Source organism: Pristis pectinata, chromosome 7 (assembly GCF_009764475.1).
Source record: "Pristis pectinata isolate sPriPec2 chromosome 7, sPriPec2.1.pri, whole genome shotgun sequence".
Taxonomy (NCBI): Eukaryota; Metazoa; Chordata; class Chondrichthyes; order Rhinopristiformes; family Pristidae; genus Pristis; species Pristis pectinata.
This window is the reverse complement of record NC_067411.1, coordinates 37,263,443-37,281,838: the sequence shown is the minus strand read 5'-3', so window position 1 is coordinate 37,281,838 and position 18,396 is coordinate 37,263,443. Positions and strand designations below refer to the sequence as shown.

At 42.8% G+C, this 18,396-nt stretch overlaps 1 protein-coding gene across 4 annotated transcripts in view; it reads left to right on the top strand.

Annotated features, from left to right (window-relative positions):
* The window catches only part of frem1a (Fras1 related extracellular matrix 1a), a 149,768-nt gene that overhangs the window by 117,895 nt on the left and 13,477 nt on the right, over nucleotides 1-18,396 (top strand). For all 4 annotated transcript variants that reach the window (XM_052019493.1, XM_052019495.1, XM_052019494.1 and 1 more), the window contains 5 exons: nucleotides 256-400; nucleotides 4,698-4,827; nucleotides 6,900-6,972; nucleotides 11,059-11,208; nucleotides 11,303-11,550. In XM_052019493.1, coding sequence (XP_051875453.1) covers nucleotides 256-400; nucleotides 4,698-4,827; nucleotides 6,900-6,972; nucleotides 11,059-11,208; nucleotides 11,303-11,550 — 746 coding nt within the window. The remainder of the gene's footprint in view (nucleotides 1-255; nucleotides 401-4,697; nucleotides 4,828-6,899; nucleotides 6,973-11,058; nucleotides 11,209-11,302; nucleotides 11,551-18,396) is intronic.

Genomic DNA, 18,396 nt, shown 5'->3' with positions numbered 1-18,396 from the left:
GATTTCCCCATTGTGGGTTCATTTCATTCTGTACACCCTCCATCTGAAATTTAGTGAACTGCTAACCGCAGAAGAGATCTCGCTCAGGGCAACTGGCATACAGGCAATAAACAGCCATTTCTGAGCATGTAGTTAATTTTAGTGAGCCTTACTGAAACTGCAGGACTCATAATTTGCTGTTGGTTCTCAAGGTAAAACACTGACCATGTTGAGGTTCTGATGTATTTCGTCTTGTTGTGATTTATTACTTGTTAGGAGGATTCATTCATGATAATTTCACACAGCAAGACCTGAACAGCAAGAGCATCATTTACATCATCACACCCTCCACAGAAGTAACGTCAGACAGTCTGGAGTTCCTGGTTTCGGATCCCACAGGAAATTCAGCTGCCCCTCAAACGTAAGATGATTGTATAACATGTCATGGGTCCACTTTTGTCAACCCAAGTCTCTGAGGGCACAGCCTCAGAATAAGGGAATGTCCTTTTAAAACTGAGATGAGGAGAAATTTCTTCAGCCGGAGCGCGGTGAATCTCTGGACTTTGTTCCCACAGACGGCTGTGGAGCCAAGTCATTGGGTGTATTTAAGGCAGCGATTGATAGGTTCTGATTAGTAGGGGGATTAAGGATTACAAGGAGAAGGCAGGAGAATGGGGTTAAAAAAAAAATCAGCCATGATTGAATGGTGAAGCACACTCGATGGGCCAGATGGCCAAATTCTGCTCTTATGTCCTATGGTCTCAGTGTTACTTGTATGACCCAACTCTCCCTCTTGGTCACCTGCTACTTGGCTCATTCCTTCTCATGTCTCTACGTCCATTCAAGGACAAATAATTGAAGTAGTGAGGACTTGTATCTTTTTTAAAAGAAACTGATAAGTTAATGTGCATTTCAGAATAATGATTTTTGTTTAATTTTTCACCAGTACATTTTACCTAGTTTAAATCCCTCCTTTAGCCAGTTAGAACACAGAAAATAGAACAGTACAGCACAGAAACAGGCCCTTCAGCCCACAATGTCTGCACCAAACGAGATGCCAAATTAAGCTAGTTCTTTTCTGCCTGTACAAGATCCATATCCCTCCAGTTGTATTTGATTTTGAGAAAAAGAATTTTTGGCTCCACATCAACAATGGATAAATATGTTAAAGTGTTCAGCAGTCATCAAAATACTTTGCTTTGTAAAATAAATTCTACCTTAAACCACATAATAAGGCCCAGATGTGGTGTGCAGATAACCAACCCAGTAAACACAAAACTAAAAATTAAAAAAAACTGTAAATCCTGGAAATCTGAAATAAAAACGGAAAAAGCTGGAAAATGTCAGCAGGTCAGGAAGCATCTGTGGAAAGAGAAACAGTCAACGTTTCAGGTTGAAGACCCTTCATTAGAACCAAGTGAAATGCAGCTAGATAGCAGTGGATTTAGCACTCTAGATATCTTTCTTTTTCAATCTTTTTATTAGTTTTCAAATTAATACTGATTAATATATCAATGTTTATACATGTAATACAAAGAGATCAGGAGAACAATCATGACATGGATAATCATAAGGAACAATAAAGTATTTAAAAAATCTGTAGATCCAACGATCTGTTAGTGAATGACTATTATATAAAAGAAAAAGATTTATTATAAAATATAAAAGAAAGAAAAAAAAATCCCCAAAACAATAAGAAAAATTATAAACAATACATCAAACCAAACTAAGCTAAAGAAAAAATTTTTAAAAAAAAACAGAAAAAAAGACTGGACTAAAATTTCTCAATAGAAAGAGCAATATAATGTCGTCAGCTCCGTTCCTCTAAATTGAAAGGTTATTATAAGGGGATCTATATCATGTGAAAATATTGAATAAATGGACTCCAAACTTCCTCAAATTTAAGCGAAGGATCAACAGTACCACTCCTAATTTTTTCCAAGTTTAAACATGATGTAGTTTGAGAGAACCATTGAAAAGTAGTAGGGGTATTGGATCCTTCCATTTAAGCAAAATGGATCGTTTGGCCATTAATGTAACAAAGGCAATCATATGGTTAGCGGAGGCAGATAGATGGCCAGATTCTATCCTTGGTAAACCAAAAATTGCAGTGATAGGATGAGGTTGTAAATCAATCTTCAATACATTTGAAATAATGTTAAAAATATCTTTCCAATATTTTTCCAAAAGAGGACAGGACCAAAACATATGTGTCAAAGAAGCCACATTCGATCTACATCTGTCACATATAGGATTTATATGTTGAGAAAAACGAGCTAGTTTATCTTTTGATATATGGGTCCTGTGAACTACCTTAAACTGTATCAAAGAATGTCTGGCACACATTGAAGAAGTATTAACTAAATGAAGAATTTTCTTCCAAGTGTCTGTAGGTAAAGATGTCTGGAGTTCACTTTCCCATTCATTCTTAATTTTGTCCAGTGATTCTGAACGAATTTTCATAATTAAATCATAAATTATTGCTTTCAAGCCCTTCTGACAAGGATTAAAACCAAATTTTTTTTCTGAAATTTCAGTTTTGTAAGGTGTGGGAAAAGAGGGTATAGCTGCTTTTAAAAAATTTCTAATTTGCAAATATCGAGAAAAGTGTTATCTCGGCAAATTGTATTTGTTAGACAATTGTTCAAAAGGTGAAAAACAGTTATCAATGAATAAATCATGAAAACACACTATTCCCTTCCTTTTCCATATGGAAAAAAGCTGAGTCAACTCTGGATGGATGAAAGAAAAAATTAGATTGAATGGGACTTGATAGATTAAATTTATTCAATCCAAAAAATTTACGAAATTGAAACCATATTCGTATTGTATGTTTAACAATTGGGTTAATCATATGTTTACTTAATTTGGTAAGTGCAAAAGGGAGTGGAGCTCCTAAAATAGAAACTAATGAAAATTCAAGTACTGATTGGGACTCAAGGTATACCCATTTAGGGCGTTGAATTACATCTGAATCTTGTATCCAAAAAATTAAATATCTAATATTGATTGCCCAATAATATAATCTAAAGTTAGACAAGGCCATACCACCATCCTTCTTTGGTTTTTGTAAATATTTCTTACTTAACCTTGGGTTTTTATTCTGCCAAATATATGAAAGAATTTTAGAATCAATAGTGTCAGACTCTAGATATCTCTGACCTTTCATTCTCCTCTTTCACATGAAATACCAACCTAACCCAAATTGCATAAAGTTTATTAACTTTTTGTTTGTTTCCCATAAATCCCCCGACAAATGAATGTTTCAGAAGCCTTCACCCTGGAATGTGCCTTATTAAGATAGAACTTTTGTTAGAATTCTTGGTCTTAGCATTTTTAACACCCTTCTGTTTTATGCCGTAGAGGCAACCTCCACTTAACACCACCGACTTGGTTAAAATTGGATTATTTGCCAGGACTCTTGAGCCTGCAGTCTTGCACTTCATTTTGCAAAGGTCTCCACAAGTATATTGTGAACTGACAGTGACCATTTCCTTTCAACGGGAAAGGGGCAATGAGTGATCAGTTATATAAGATAAGATATTTATTTATTAATCACACGTACATCGAAACACATAGTGAAATGTGTCTTTATGAGTTACTGAGAATGTGCTAGGGGCAGCTCAAGTGTCGCCACTCTTCTGGCGCCAACATAGCATGCCCACAACTCCTAACCCCTATGTCTTTGGAATGTGGGAGGAAACCGGAGCACCCGGAGGAAACCCATGCAGACACGGGGAGAATGCACAAACTCCTTACAGACAGTGGCTGGAATTGAACCCGGGTCGCTGGCACTGTAATAGCGTTACGCTAACCGTTACACTACCATGCTGCCCCTCTAAAACTACCATGACAGGACTCGAACCTGCAATCTTCTGATGACATCACATCAAACACTGAAGTCAGACGCCTTCTTTATAGAATATAGTTCCATTTAGTAAGTTCAAACCTGGGGTCCACATAAATAACACAACCATCAATGAACTGAACATGAAGTTCAGGAGAAAATCCTTCACCCAAAGACTGGCAAGAATGTGAATCTTGCTGCCACAAGTTATGGTCTTATTATATAGATTGGTTTTTAAGACAATCCACTAGATTCATGGTCAATGTTATTGAGATGAGCTTTTTTTTAAGTTAAATTCCCAGCTGCTTCGGTGAGACCTGAACTAATTTAACTGCTACACCACCATTCCTGGCAAATATTGAAGTAAAATTGGGGCTTTTGTCTTCTGCTAATTTTATCAACCTCTGAGCAAAAAAGGACCAATGTCTCTGCTAATTTAATCTGTCGGTAGGGTTTTTGCTCATACTGTTCTAATCATTCTCACATTACCTTTTCTCAATTCTGCTTTCCACTTTTGTCAACCAAAGTCCTCCTTTCCCCCGTCTCATCATTGTTTATATGACCCAACTATCCCTTTTAGTCACCTGCTACTTGCTTTATTCCTTCTCCGGTCTATACATTCATTTAGAAGCAAATTTCTGAAGTGATGAGGATTTGTACAATGTTTTTATAAAACTGATTTGCTATTGTGCACTGACTACATTTCAGAATAATGGTTAGATATAATGCATTTTTCACCAATGCATTTTACCTAGTTTAAATCCCTTTTTCACCCAGTTGTATTTGATATTGAGAAAAGTATTTTCCATATCTCTAAATAATTTGAGTATATATTATTCCGGTAATGAAAATATATATATTAATGTTTCAGGCTTGAATTCAAATGGTCTCGTATAGAAATGCTAGTCTCAGAATACCAGGTGTGTGAGGATGCTGGTGTATTCTCTGTGAAGGTCTTGAGAACTGGATACTTGATGGAATCTTCATTTATTGGTATAAAGGTAATCCTTCCCTTCAACCTGTGCTCTCCCATGTTCAGGGACAGTGTTACGGTAATGCCACTCTGAACATAACCTGGAAATCCTCCAGATCTGAGAGACCCTCCAGTAAATTATGCAAATGACTTTAGTTCTGGGAACGGGGGAACAAACTCCACATCACTGCAAAGGTAAAGGTCCAGTCCTCCGAAGGTGCATGTGCCCACCCAACCATGAGTCTACGCTCATGAAACTGACCTCAGGCCTATGGCTACACATATGATTGGCCCATGTATGCATGGTGATCTTAAGCTTCCCTCCCCCAATTGGTGATCTCCCCACAAGACACCAACTGTAGCAAGCTACCTCCTGCCGTCAACGATATTTCCATGCAGCCCTGCTCTCTGGGGTTCTCTCTCCTCCTCTATTGACCTCATTGCTCAGCCCCGATTTCCAGTTCCTTTCTCCCTGCAACTGGTGACCTTCTTCACCCCATGCTCTCAGCTCGAAGTCCTTCCCTTCCACAGCTATGGCTGCCCCTCATGAGCTTTGATCTCCTGGAACCTTCTTCCAGTGATTGATGCCCCAATCTCCAAAACGCTTCTCTCACGCAATCAGCGACCTCCACATATATAGAACTTTCTGCACCCATGACAATGCTTAAAAGACATTTGGACAAGTACATGGATAGGAAAAGTGCAAAGATTTAGAGGGATTTGAGCCAAATGCAAGCAAATGGGACAAGCTCAGGAAGGCACCTTGGTCAGAATGGATGAGTTGTGCTGAAGGGCCTATTTCCATGCTGCATTGCTCTATGACTCCCTTTTGCCACCTATCTCCCCCAAAGCCCCAGTGTCTCACTCCCACTCTCCTTCAAATGATGATCTCAATGGCATGCCCACTTTCAAGCTCTGTCTCCTTTAACATCCCCCAAAACCCTTCTCTCCCATTCTTTCTCTTCCCATCAGTGACCTCGTTGCCTCACACTTGACCTTCTCCCCCATGTGATGATCTCCAGTTCTCTCCTTCCCAGGTTTGACATCCATCAACCTTTCCTTAAGGTGTTCATTCCAATTGTCACTAATTTTGTTGCTTAGAGTTAGACAAGCCAATCAATGTGCAGGGAAAGAAATATTTTGCCATTAAATTCATCTGGACCACCTCTTCTGCACTGCCAACCCTTCTCCAACCTATAATATGTAAATACCAAGGACTTGATGCATGGATTCTAACTTAAATATTTTCATATATATCTAGATTATGCAGTTGATTTTGTGGTGGATTTTCATAATTCTGTTTGCATCCATCCTGTGATCATTAATCTCAATAAACATAACTGCCATTTGATTTCTAGAGAAGCAGAGGACTGCAGATCCCTTCCTATTCTAGCCCCAACTCTAACCCCTGCCAAGCCCCCTTGCCCCCACTCTTCCTCTTCTAGCCCCAACTCTATCCCCTGCCGAGACCCCCTTCCCCCCACCCTGCTTCTTCTAACCCCTGCCGAGACCCCCTTCCCCACACCCTTCCTCTTCCAGCCCCCCTAACCCCTGCCGAGACCTCCTTCCCTCCCACCCTTCCTCTTCTAGCCCCAACTCTAACCCCTGCCGAGTCCCCCTTCCCCCCACCCTTCTTCTTCTAGCTCCAACTCTAACCCCTATCGGGTCTTTACCATCCCACCTGACCTCCTCCTCTCTGAGGCTGAACGATTTGTTCTCAGCAAAGGCCTCACCTTCGTAATGCTATGCCCCTGCCTCAGCAAATTCTACCTATCACCAACTTGTGCCCACCACATCTCTCCTCTTTTGTCTACCTATCACTGCTCTGCTTTTCCCTTCTATATATTGGGCTTCCCCTTTTCCTATCTTCAGTCCTGAGGAAGGGTCCTGACCCAAAACGTTGACCGCCTGCTTTTCTCCACGGATGCTGCCTGACCTGCTGAGTTCCTCCAGCATCATAGTGTTTTTCATGCCATTTGATTTCCATTGTTCTGTAGGTAGTCACTCCCTGATCATTACTTCAAATGTAATTATTCTTTCCTGCAGTTCTGTTAGTGTTTCCAAAATATCCTGTTATTCATCGTTCTATCTTCTGTTTAGGTTAATAGCATCACAGCCGCTGTTGGAAAGGATTTTACTCCCAATTCTGCCAACCTAATTCAATTTGATCCAGGTAGATTATAATAATTAAAGATTAAATATGTAAGTCTTCTGTAATCTATGTGATTTTATGTGTGGTGATATTGAGCATGAAGTGTGCAATCAAAGGTGACAAGCAGTTTTTCAGAATAAGCCCAGATGAAGGGTCTCAACCCAAAGCATTAACTGTCCATTTGCCTCCACAGATGCTGCCTGACCCGCTGAGTTCCTCCAGCATCTTGTTAGTTGTTCAGAATGACCGTAGGTTGGAGTATGATTGTACATCAGTACTGACCCGTGGTGTTTGTGCACAATGGTGAGGAGGAGGGTTTCACCAGAGAGAACTGTAAATGTTGCTCTGAGAATTACATGATCTCTTGAGGCAAACAAATAATGACATGAAAATATAGTTTTATGTAGACACAAGAGACTGCAGATGCTGGAATCTGAAGCAACACACAATCTGCCGGAGGAAGTCAGCAGGTCAGGCAGCATCTGTGGGAGGAAAGGAATTGTCGAAGTTTGGGGTCAAAACCCTGCATCAGGACTGAGAGTGGAGAGGCGAGATGACCAGTATAAAGAGGAGAAGGGGAGTGGTGAGAAAGGATTACAAGGCAACTGGTGGACTGAGGAGAGGTGTAAGAGGACAGGCAGGTGGTGCCAGGTAGGGGAGGTGAGTGGGGGTGGAGTTGGAAGAGCGTGGCAGGTGAATGATTAGTTGGAGACACAGAGAGAGAGAGGAAAAAGAAAGAAAAGGAGAAGGAGCAAGGTGGGGCGAGGGGAGTGTGAAGATGGGGAGTGTGGAGGGAGATAAGCAGGAGCACAAAGCGCCACCAGTGCTGGATTTTAATAAGTAAAGGATGTGAGAATAAGAACCATTAGGGAAGAGGCGAATGGCAGTCGGAAACAGACGGGGGCAGGAGGACCTGTGTGTGAAGTGGGTGGATGGGGAGGGGGATGAAGATGGGTGAAGGGGGCTGGGGGTTGTGTGGGAAAGGGGGCAAAAATGGGAGGACCAGAGGAGGGGGAGGGGGGAGAAAAGGGGACTGGGGAATATCTAAGATTGGAAGACACAGTGTCCGTGCCATTGGGTTGCAGACTAACCAGGTGGAATGTAAGGTATTGTTCCTCCAGTTGGTGTTGAGCTTTATCCTGGCAGTAGAGAAGGACAAGGACAGACAGATCAGTGCGGGAGTGGGAAGGGAGTTGAAATGGTCAGCAATTGCACCCAATGCTCCACTGGATCTTTCTCTTCCTTCCCCCACCTCTGTTCTCACCTCGGCCCCACACTTTCTGATCTTGTATCCCACCCCCCCAGCCCCCACACTACACTTACTACTTCCCCCTTCCTTCTTTCCCCGACATCCCTCCCCACCCTCACCTCACCCCTCCCCTCTCCTCATCTCACCTTCCCCAAGCCCAGCCCCCTCCCATTACCCTCTTCTCCCTCTTCTGATCCCGGTCCTTGCCCCAGCTCCACGGCTGGGTCTTCGCCATCCCCCCTGACCTCCCCCTCTCTGATGCTTTGCTGAGCGATCAGCCTTCTGCAAAGGCCTCCCCTGTGTACCCCTGCGCCCACACCTCAACAAGTTCCCAGTTTGCTATGACACGGAGCTCTTCTTCCGTCGCCTCTGTCTCCGTGCCTAGTTCTTTGGCAAGGAGTCCTCAGCCCCCACTGAAGACCCTTTCTCCTGTCTCCCCTTCTTCTTCAACATCCCCTTTGGGGCTTTTACCCTCTCTCAACCTGTCCATCACCAATTGCACTGTGACATCAACCACATCGACTTCTCCACTCCCCTGGCCCATTGCAACCTCGCCCCCTCCGAAAGCACAGCCCTCCATTCACTTCACACCAATCGCAACCTTGTCATCAAACTCACAGACAAGGACAGTGCCATTGTAGTCTGGCAGACTGACCTCTACCTTGCAGAGGCCAGGCAACTGCTCTCCAATACCTCCTCTTACCAACCTCTGGATGATGACCCCACTGACAAACAGCAGGCCATCATCTCTCACACTGTCACAGATCTCATTACATCAGGAGATCTCCCCTCCATAGTCTTTAACCTGATAGTGCCTCAGCCCAGCACTTCCCACTTCTATCTCTTACCCAAGATCCACAAACAGGACTGTCCTGGTAGGCCCATTGTTTCTACCTGGTCTTGCCCCACCGAACTTAGCTCCTCATACCTCGACTCCATCCTGTCTCTCCTTGTCCAATCCCTTCCCACCTACATCCGGGACATCACATGCCCTCTGCCATGTGGACAACTTCTGATTCCCTGGTCCCTACCGCCTCATCTTCACAGTGGATGTCCAGTCTTTATACAACTTCATTCCCCCATCAGGAAGGTCTTCAAGCCCTCTGCTTCTTTCTGCAACAAAGATCCAACCAATTCCCCTCCACCAACATTCTCATTTGCCTGGCTGAACTTGTTCTTACCTTAAGCAACTTCTCTTCTGACTCCTTTCACTTTCTACAAATCAAAGATGTAGCCATGGGCACCCACATGGGCCCCAGCTATGCCTTGTATTTTTGTTGGCTCCGTGGAACAGTCCCTGTTCCAAACCTTCTCTGGTACCACTCCCCAACTCTCTCTGTTACATTGATGGCTGCATTGGTGCTGCTTCCTGCACCTGTGCAGAACTCATCATTCTTATCACTTATGCCACCAGCTTCCACCCTGCTCCCAAATTCACCTGGACCATGTTTGACACTTCTCTTCCTTTTCTAGATCTCACCGTCTCCATCTCAGGAGACAAACTATCCACTGATTTTTACTATAAACCCACCAATAGCCATCCTGAACTCCCAGTTGCAGACCATTTCAACACCCCTTCCCATTCCCACACTGACCTGTCCATCCTTGGCCTTCTCTGCTGCCAAGATGAAGCCCAATGTAAACTGGAGGAACAACGCCTTATATTCCACCTGGGCACTCTACAACCCAATGGCAGGAACATTGCATTTTCCAATTTTAGGTAAATCCCCCTTTTTTTTCCTCTCCCTCTCCTTCTGATCCTCTGGTCCCCCCCATTTTTGTTCTATTTCCCGCACACCCCCAGCCCCCCTTCACCCACCTTGATCCACTTTCCCCCTTCTGGTTCCATCCACCCACTTCACACACAGGTCTCCCTCCTTCTCCACCCCCTCCACCCAATCTGGTTCCAAATGTCGTTCACCTCTTCCCTAATGGTTCCCATTCTCCCCTCCTTTACTGATCCGAGTCCAGCTCTGGTAGCGTTTTGTATTCCTGCTTATCTCCCTCCAACAGACATCTCCTATCTTCTCCCCAACCTTGCTCCATCTGGTTTTTTTTCCCTTTTTCCCTTTCCCTGCCTCCATCTATCATTCACCTGCCACTGTCTTCCCACTCCACCCCTGCTCACCTCCCCTACCTGGCACTACCTGCCTGTCATCTCACACCCCTCCTCAGTCCACCAGTCACCTCAGAATCCCTTCTTGTCTTTATACTAGCCATGTCACCTCTCCACTCTCAGTCCTGATGCGGGGTTTCAACCCGAAACTTCAACAATTCCCTTCCTCCCACAGATGCTGCTTGACCCACTGGGTTCTTCCAGCAGATTGTTTGTTGATGTGGTTTTAAGCACTGTGAATCTGACTTTCTGGGGGAAAAATGCACTGGTACGTGGATTACATGGATATAAAGAGCTTAACTTTGTTTCCAAAAGATGAGACAATCATCAATAGGAAAGGTTTAGAGGGATATGGGCCAAAAACGGGCAAATAGGATTAGTTTACATGGTCATCTTGGTTGGCATGAACGAGCTGGGCTGAAGGGTCTGTTTCCATGCTGTATTACTCTATTACTCTATGACAATTACCACAGTGAATCGATCTGCTGGGGAAAAGTATCAGAATATCAAGAATAATCAAACCATTGCTTTTTTTTTCCATTTACCTTCTCTGATCACCAGGAACAGATGCAGTTTAGAGTCAGATTCCTTAATTCATTGTCCCAGCAAGTGAGGCCCCACTCAAACAACCAGCTCAAAATCTGAGAAATTAGTTCAGCCATCCAGCATGAATAAAATTATGTTTTCAATATAATTGCATCATTTCAACATTCACGTAACTATTTTGAGTCTATTTTTGTAGGTGTATCAGTAAGGAGCTGGAATATCGTAATTACCAATGACAGACTGGAGGAAAATGAGGAAACATTTGAAGTATTACTTGCATCTCCAGTGAATGCAGTGCTTGGAACCAAGACAAAAGCATTGATCAAAATTATTGATGCAAGAGGAGGTAAAAGGCTTGAAAAACCCTAATCACCTGATATGCAATCTTCAGGTCGCTTGTCACTTGCTGCATTTCTATATTCCTTCTTCCTGTCTCTTAGGTGGCTGCAGCATTGCAATCAGTAGCGGAGGAAGTGAAGAGAATCCAGCAGTCAGGGTGTTCAGTGGCAGAGTGTCTCCAGGACTTGCAATCCTACCAAATCCTAAAAGTGACCCCTTCCATGTGGAAGAAATTCCAGTCATTTACTCACATAAAGAACTGAAACAGCCTCAAGGAGATGTGTCTGAGGAATTCCCTCTGCAACCTATTCCCAAGAAGAAACTCACAGTGATTAGAAATGAAAAAATGGTAGGATATTGTGAATTCAATTGCATTAAAGTAGGTGGGTTGGGGTTACAGATTTGATATTTATCACAAGGAATTGTGCTTCCTCTGTGGCTACGTTAAAAAAAAAGTTCGTTAATTTGGGTTCATTTAGTGCACACGCTTCATAGAAATGAGCAGTTCAACTCAGTAAGGACCTGTGATTGATTTGCACTGGGTTAACTGATCCTGATTGGACTAACAATGGGGTCCTATAATTGCATTTTGTAACCTTGTGAGGGAGAATTCAATTCATGTTGTGTCACATCTCCTGGGAAATTCAACTGAGAATTATGCTTTAAGATAAAATTAAATTTGATTCTGGTGCCGTGCCAAATACTTAATTATAGAACCATACAGCACAAAGCAGGCCCTTCGGCCCACCATGATATAGGCACAGAAGCCTTTTCCACCCTGTGTAATGAATTAACTTTTAAGTTAAAATTTTATTCGCCTAATCTTCTCCTTAATGATTTCTGTACCACCTGTGGCTTGTATTTCATGGGAGCTGATGTGCTCCACTAAGTTCTGGGAATTATAAGGGAAATCATTGGCTGAAAAGAATTCAGTGCATGTCCTGATTATTTCTGCAGGCAGCAATACATTTGGAAATGGATAACTCCAAATAAATGTTATTCTATAAGGGGAAAAAATAAATGCCTAGCATCAGAATAATGATTATATGGATGATCATGCTTATCCATGGACTTTAGGAAAATTAATTTCTATGGAGCATACATTTCTGTGTTATGAATGCCTATTTTGTAACACTTACTGTTCCCTGTAACCTCACAGTCTTTAACTATTGGGCTCCAACTAAGTAGTGGGGGAAGCAGTCTTGAGCACTGGCTGGACCATACACCAGTTAGTTGGCAATTTTTAAAAAACTTTGTTGGGAAGTCTGTTTGAACTCATTATGTGATTTTAAACAAGTTAAGCGACAGGAATTTCAGTGGATTTTTGAAGGTCGCAAGAAAAGTTGGGAAGGAATTGTAAAACACATGGCTTTTAGTGGAGAAACAGAACATTAAAAAAAACAAACTGTACTGAATTTTTCTGAAACACTGGTGAAGCTTAGCCAGAGTACAATATTCACTCAGGGCATTACAGTTGAACAAAGGTTTTTGGGTATTTGCAATAGAAATTTACTAGAATGTTATCAAGGATAAGGAATTAATGTGGAGAGATTGCAGAGGAGGTGAAGCAGTAACTTGATAGAGACATTTGAAATAGGGATTGGTCGAGTAAGTGGGAAAAAATCTTTCCAGTGGCAGAACAGTAAACACAGGACATGGATTTAAGGTGAAAGGCAGAAGTGGCATGAGGTAGCAATTTTTTACACTGGAATGCTCTGCCAGAAAGTGCACTGGAAGCAAATTAATGGTAACTTTCTCATAGGATACATATTTTCTGATGACATAGAAGGAAGACCATTGCTATTGCCTAGTCCAATCCTATAAATTCCATTCCTGTGCCCTAACCTCTAACCTTTCCCCTCTCACGAGCCCATCTGATTCCTCTGCCACCCACCTACACTAGGGGTAATTTACAGTAACCAATTAGTCAACCAGTACCTTGGGAAGAAACCAGAATACCTGGGAGAAATGCATGCTGTTATAGAGAGAGCATTCAAACTCCTTACAGGCAGCATGAGAGATGAGGATCAAACCTGGACCACAGTCAAAAAGGTAATTGAATGGAAAATAATTTGACCTATTGGGAAAGAGCAGTGAAGTGAGATTAAGTAGATTAGGCTTCTATCAATACACAGAGGACATAGAAACAGAAGGAGGAGTAAGCACTTGGCTGTCATGCCTTCTCAACATTCAACGAGATTTGTCTCCAGTTCTCTCTTTCCCACTTAATTGGATTTTTAAAATCTCTGGTCTGATTCTAGTCAACAACAGAGTAGATGTCGCCCTCTGGAGGAGAAATTTTCATAAATTCACAATTCCCTGAGAAAGCAAATTTCTCTTCTTGGTCCCAAATGGCCAGCTTCTTATCCTGAGACCATGCCCCCTATTTCTAGATTCCTTAACCTGACAACACAGCCTCTTATTGTCTCTATTGACACTCCTTCACAGGACAATATATTTCAATGAGATTCTTCTCAGTATAAACCTGTGGTGTCTCAAAGGACAACAACTTTACCGCATGAACAACATTGCAGCTTCCACACGTACTCTCTGTCGGCAGAAATATGCTCTCTGAACCACAGTGATAATTTAACCAAACCAATAGCGCAATGTAGCATGACTTCAAATACCTTTTCCAGGAGACCAATATGACAACATTGTCATAGGTTGCTGTAACTTTCGGAACGGCACTCCTAAATTGTTTTCTAAAAGCCATTGCACAATGAAGGTGATTAGGCTGTGTATTTTGTCGCAGTTTCAAATATAAAGGGAAAGTACACAGTTAATGGCAGGATCCTTAACAGCGTTGATGTATAGAGGGATCTTGGGGTCCCAGTCCATAGCTCCCTGAAAGTGGCTGCACAGGTTGATAGGGTGGAAAAGAAGGGGTATGGCATGCTTGCCTTTATTAGTTGAGGAATTGAGTTCAAGAGTCAGGAAGTTATGTTGCAGCTTTATAAAACTCTGGTTAGGCCGCATCTGGAGTCTCCCCATTACAGGAAGGAAGAGGAGGCTTTGAGGAGGGTGCAGAAGAGGTCTGCCAGGATGCTATCTGGATTAGACAGCATGTGCGAGAAGGAGAGACCGGACAAACTTAGGTTGTTTTTTCTGGAGCAACAGACGGGAAACCTGATCAAAATTTATAAGAAGACAAGAAGCATAGATAGAGTAGACAGCCGGCATCTTTCTCCCAGGATTGTAATGTCTTATAGTAGAGGGCATGTATTTAAGTTGGGGGGGTGGAGTTCAAAGGAGATGTGCAGGGCAGGTTTTTACACAGGGAGTGGTGGATGCCTGAAATGTGCTGCCAGGTGTGGTGGCGGAGGCAGATACAATAGAGGCATTCAAGAGGCTCTTAAGTTGGCACATGAATGTACAGAGAATGGAAGGATATGGACCTTGTGTAGGCAGATGGCATTAGTTTAGTTAAGCATTTAATTAGTAGTTTAATTAGTTTGGTACAAGATTGTGGGCCGAAAAGCCTGTTCCTGTGCTGTGCTGTTCTATGGTCTAAGTGCTGTTGTCTTAGCAGATGCTGGGGGGTATGTATTCGATAGCACAATATTACACGTCCAACTCTGATCCATGCCACATCAGGAATAAAAACCCTGGCTGAATTTCCCCAACCAAGCCGAAGAAACCTGAGGTCAATTCTAGCACTTCACTACTGCTCCTGCTGAACTCAGCACAGAGCAGGAACCAGTAATGTGCCAAAGAGAGATGCGTAAGAGTTGGACAAACTATGATTTCTCTCGCAAATGAAAATCAGGGAAGTTGACAACTATGCCCCACTGTTCTGCACAAACTGGATGTCTGCTTGCCAATCATTAATCAAAAATGTTCCAGATCAGTAAATTTTATTCTCTAGAACTGAAACTTAACATTCTGTAGAGCATCTTGTGCTATTACAGATCTTGACTCTTTCTCTTCCCAAAATTCCCACTTTGTCCAACTCTCTTGGCTTCAGCAGAGATGGAGATGGGCTGTTCAGTTCCTCGTTGGAATGGCTCAGATGCTATTGACTCTTATGACATCCCTTGGGTTTAAAAGCTCATGAGTTTCTCAGTATAAACTGCTTCACCTGCACCTATGCATGGCAGTCTTGGACATCAAAACTTGTAAATTGGTAAATCGGTCTATTATTGTCACATGTCCTGAGCTACATTGAAAAACTTTTGCATTCCATCCATACAGATCACTTCATCACATCAGTGCATTGATGTAGTACAAGGGAAAAACAATAACAGAATGCAAAATAAAGTGTTACAGTTACAGAGAAAGTGCAGCGCAGGTTGACAATAAGGTGCAAGGTCATGACGAGGTAGGTCGTGAGGTTTTTTTTACGCAGAGAGTAGTAGGTGCCTGGAATGGGTTACCCCATTCCAGGCATCTACCACTCTCTGTGTAAAAAAAACTTGCCCCTCACATCGCCTTTAGACCTCCCCTTCTAATCTTAAAAGCATGTCTTCTGGTATTTGACACTTCTAACCTGGGGAACAGATTCTGTCTGTCTACCCTATCTATGCCTCTCATAATTTTAAAAACCTCTATCAGGTCTCCACTCAGCCTCCGATGCTCTAGGGAGAACAACCCAAGTTTGTCCAATCTTTCCTTATAGCTGATACCCTCTAATCTAGGCAGCATCCTGGTAAACCTCTTCTGCACACTTTCCAGAGTCTGCACGTTCTTCCTTCAATGGGGCACCAGAACTGCACACAATACTCCAAATGTGGTCTGACTAAAGTTTTATACAGCTGCAGCATGACTTCCTTACCCTTCTCCTCAACACCTCTACCAATGAAGGCAAGCATTCCATATGCCTTCTTTACCACCTTGTCCACTTGCGTAGCCATTTTCAATGAACTATGGACCTGGACCCCAAGATCGCTCTACTTCAATGCTACTAAGTGGTCTACCATTAACTGTATATTTCCTCCTTTCATTTGACCTCCCAAAGTGCAACACCTCACACTTGCCCGCATTAAACTCTATCTGCCACTTCTCTGCCCATATCTGTAACTGATCTATATACCACTGTATTATTTGATAGTTCTTTACACTGTCTACAACACCAATCTTAGTGTCATCCTCAAACTTGCTAAATCCACCCATCTACGTTTTCATCTGTATCATCAATATATATCACAAACACAGAGGTCCCAGCACTGATCCTTGTAGAACACCACTGATCATAGACCTCCTGCCAAAATAACAACATTCCATCCCTACTCTCTGTATTCTATAGAGTCATAGAGAGTCATAGAGCACTACAGCACAGAAACAGGCCCTATGGCCCATCTAGTCCATGCCAGCCTGGTTTTCTGCCTAGTCTCATCTACCTGCACCCAGACCATTGCCCTCCATACCTCTCTCATTCATGTACCTATCCAAATTTCTCTTAAATGTTACAATTGAACCTGCATCTACCACTTTTGCTGGCCGGTCATTCCACACTTGCACCAACCTTTGAGCGAAGTAGTTCCCTCTCAGATTCCCCTTAAATATTTCACCTTTTACCCTAAACCTATGACCTCTAGTTCAAGTCTCACCAAAACTGAGGGGGAAAGCCTTCATGCATTCACCCTATCTATACCCCTCATAATTTTGTATACTTCTATATAAGATCTCCCCTCATTCTCCTGTGCTCTAGGGAATAAAGTCCTAACCTATTCAACCTATCCCTGTAACTCAGGCCCTCAAGTCCCAGCAACATCCGTGTAAATTTTCTCTGCAATCTTTCAAGCTTATTGATATCTTTCCTGTAGGTAGGTGGCCAGAACTGCACACAATACTCTAAATTTGGCCTCACCAACATGATATACAACTTCAACATAACATCCCAACTCCTGTACTCAGTGTCCTGATTAATGAAGGCCAATGTGCCAAAAGCTCTCTTTGCGACCCTATCTACCTGCAATGCCACTTTCAAGGAATTATGGATTTGTATTCCCAGGTCCCTTTGTTCTACTGCACACCTCAGTGCCCTACCATTCACATTGTAAGTCTTACCCTGGTTTGTCCTCCCAAAGTGCATCACCTCACACTTATCTGCATTAAATTCCATCTGCCATTTTTCAGCCCATTTTCCCAGCTGGTCCAGATCACTTTGCAAGCTTTGATAGCCGTCCTCACTGTCCACTATGCCCCCAATCTTGGTGTCATCTGCAATTTTGCTGATCCAGTTTACCACATTATCATCTAAAACATTAATATAGATGATAAACAACAACAGACCCAGCACCGATCCCTGCGGCACACCACTAGTCACAGGTTTCCAATCAGAGAGACAACCATCTACTACCACTCTCTGGTTTCTCCCGTTAAGCCAACGTTGAATCCAATTGACTATTTCATCCTGAATGCCAAGCAACTTAACCTTCTGGAGCAGCCTCCCATGTGGGACTTTGTCAAAGGCCTTGCTAAAGTCCATGTAGACAACGTCCACTGCCTCTCCTTCATCACCCTTCCTGGTAACCTCCTCGAGAAACTCTACTAGATTGACTGGACATGACCTGCTATGTACAATGCCATGTTGACTATCCCTAACCAGGCCTTATCTATCCAATTACTTATATATCCTGTCCCTCAGAATATCTTCCAATAATTTACCCACGATTGACATCAGGCTCACCGGCCTATAATTTCCCGGCTTATTCTTAGAGCCTTTCTTAAACAACGGAACAACATTAGCTATCCTCCAGCCCTCTGGCACCTCACACGTGGATAAGGACACTCTAAGTATCTCTACCAGGGCCCCTGCAATTTCTGCACTAGCACAAGGTCCAAGGGGACACCTCATCAGGCCCTGGGGATTTATCCACCCTAATTCGCCTCAAGACAGCAAGCACCTCCTCTTCCACAATCTGGATACGGTCCATGACCTCACTAGTCTTTTTCCTCAATTCTATAGACTCTGTGTCTGTCTCCCAAGTAGACACAGATCCAACAAATCCATTTAAAATCTCCCCCATCTCTTTTGGCTCCACGCATAGATGACCATACTGATCTTCAAGAGGACCAATTTTGTTCCTTGCTATCCTTTTGCTCTTAATATAGCTATAGAAACCATTTGGATTCTCTTTCACCTTGTCTGCCAGAGCAACCTCATGTCCTCTTTTAGCCCTCCTGATTTCTTTCTTAAGTGTTCTCTTGCATTTCTTATACCCCTCAAGTGCCTCATTTGATCCTAACTGCC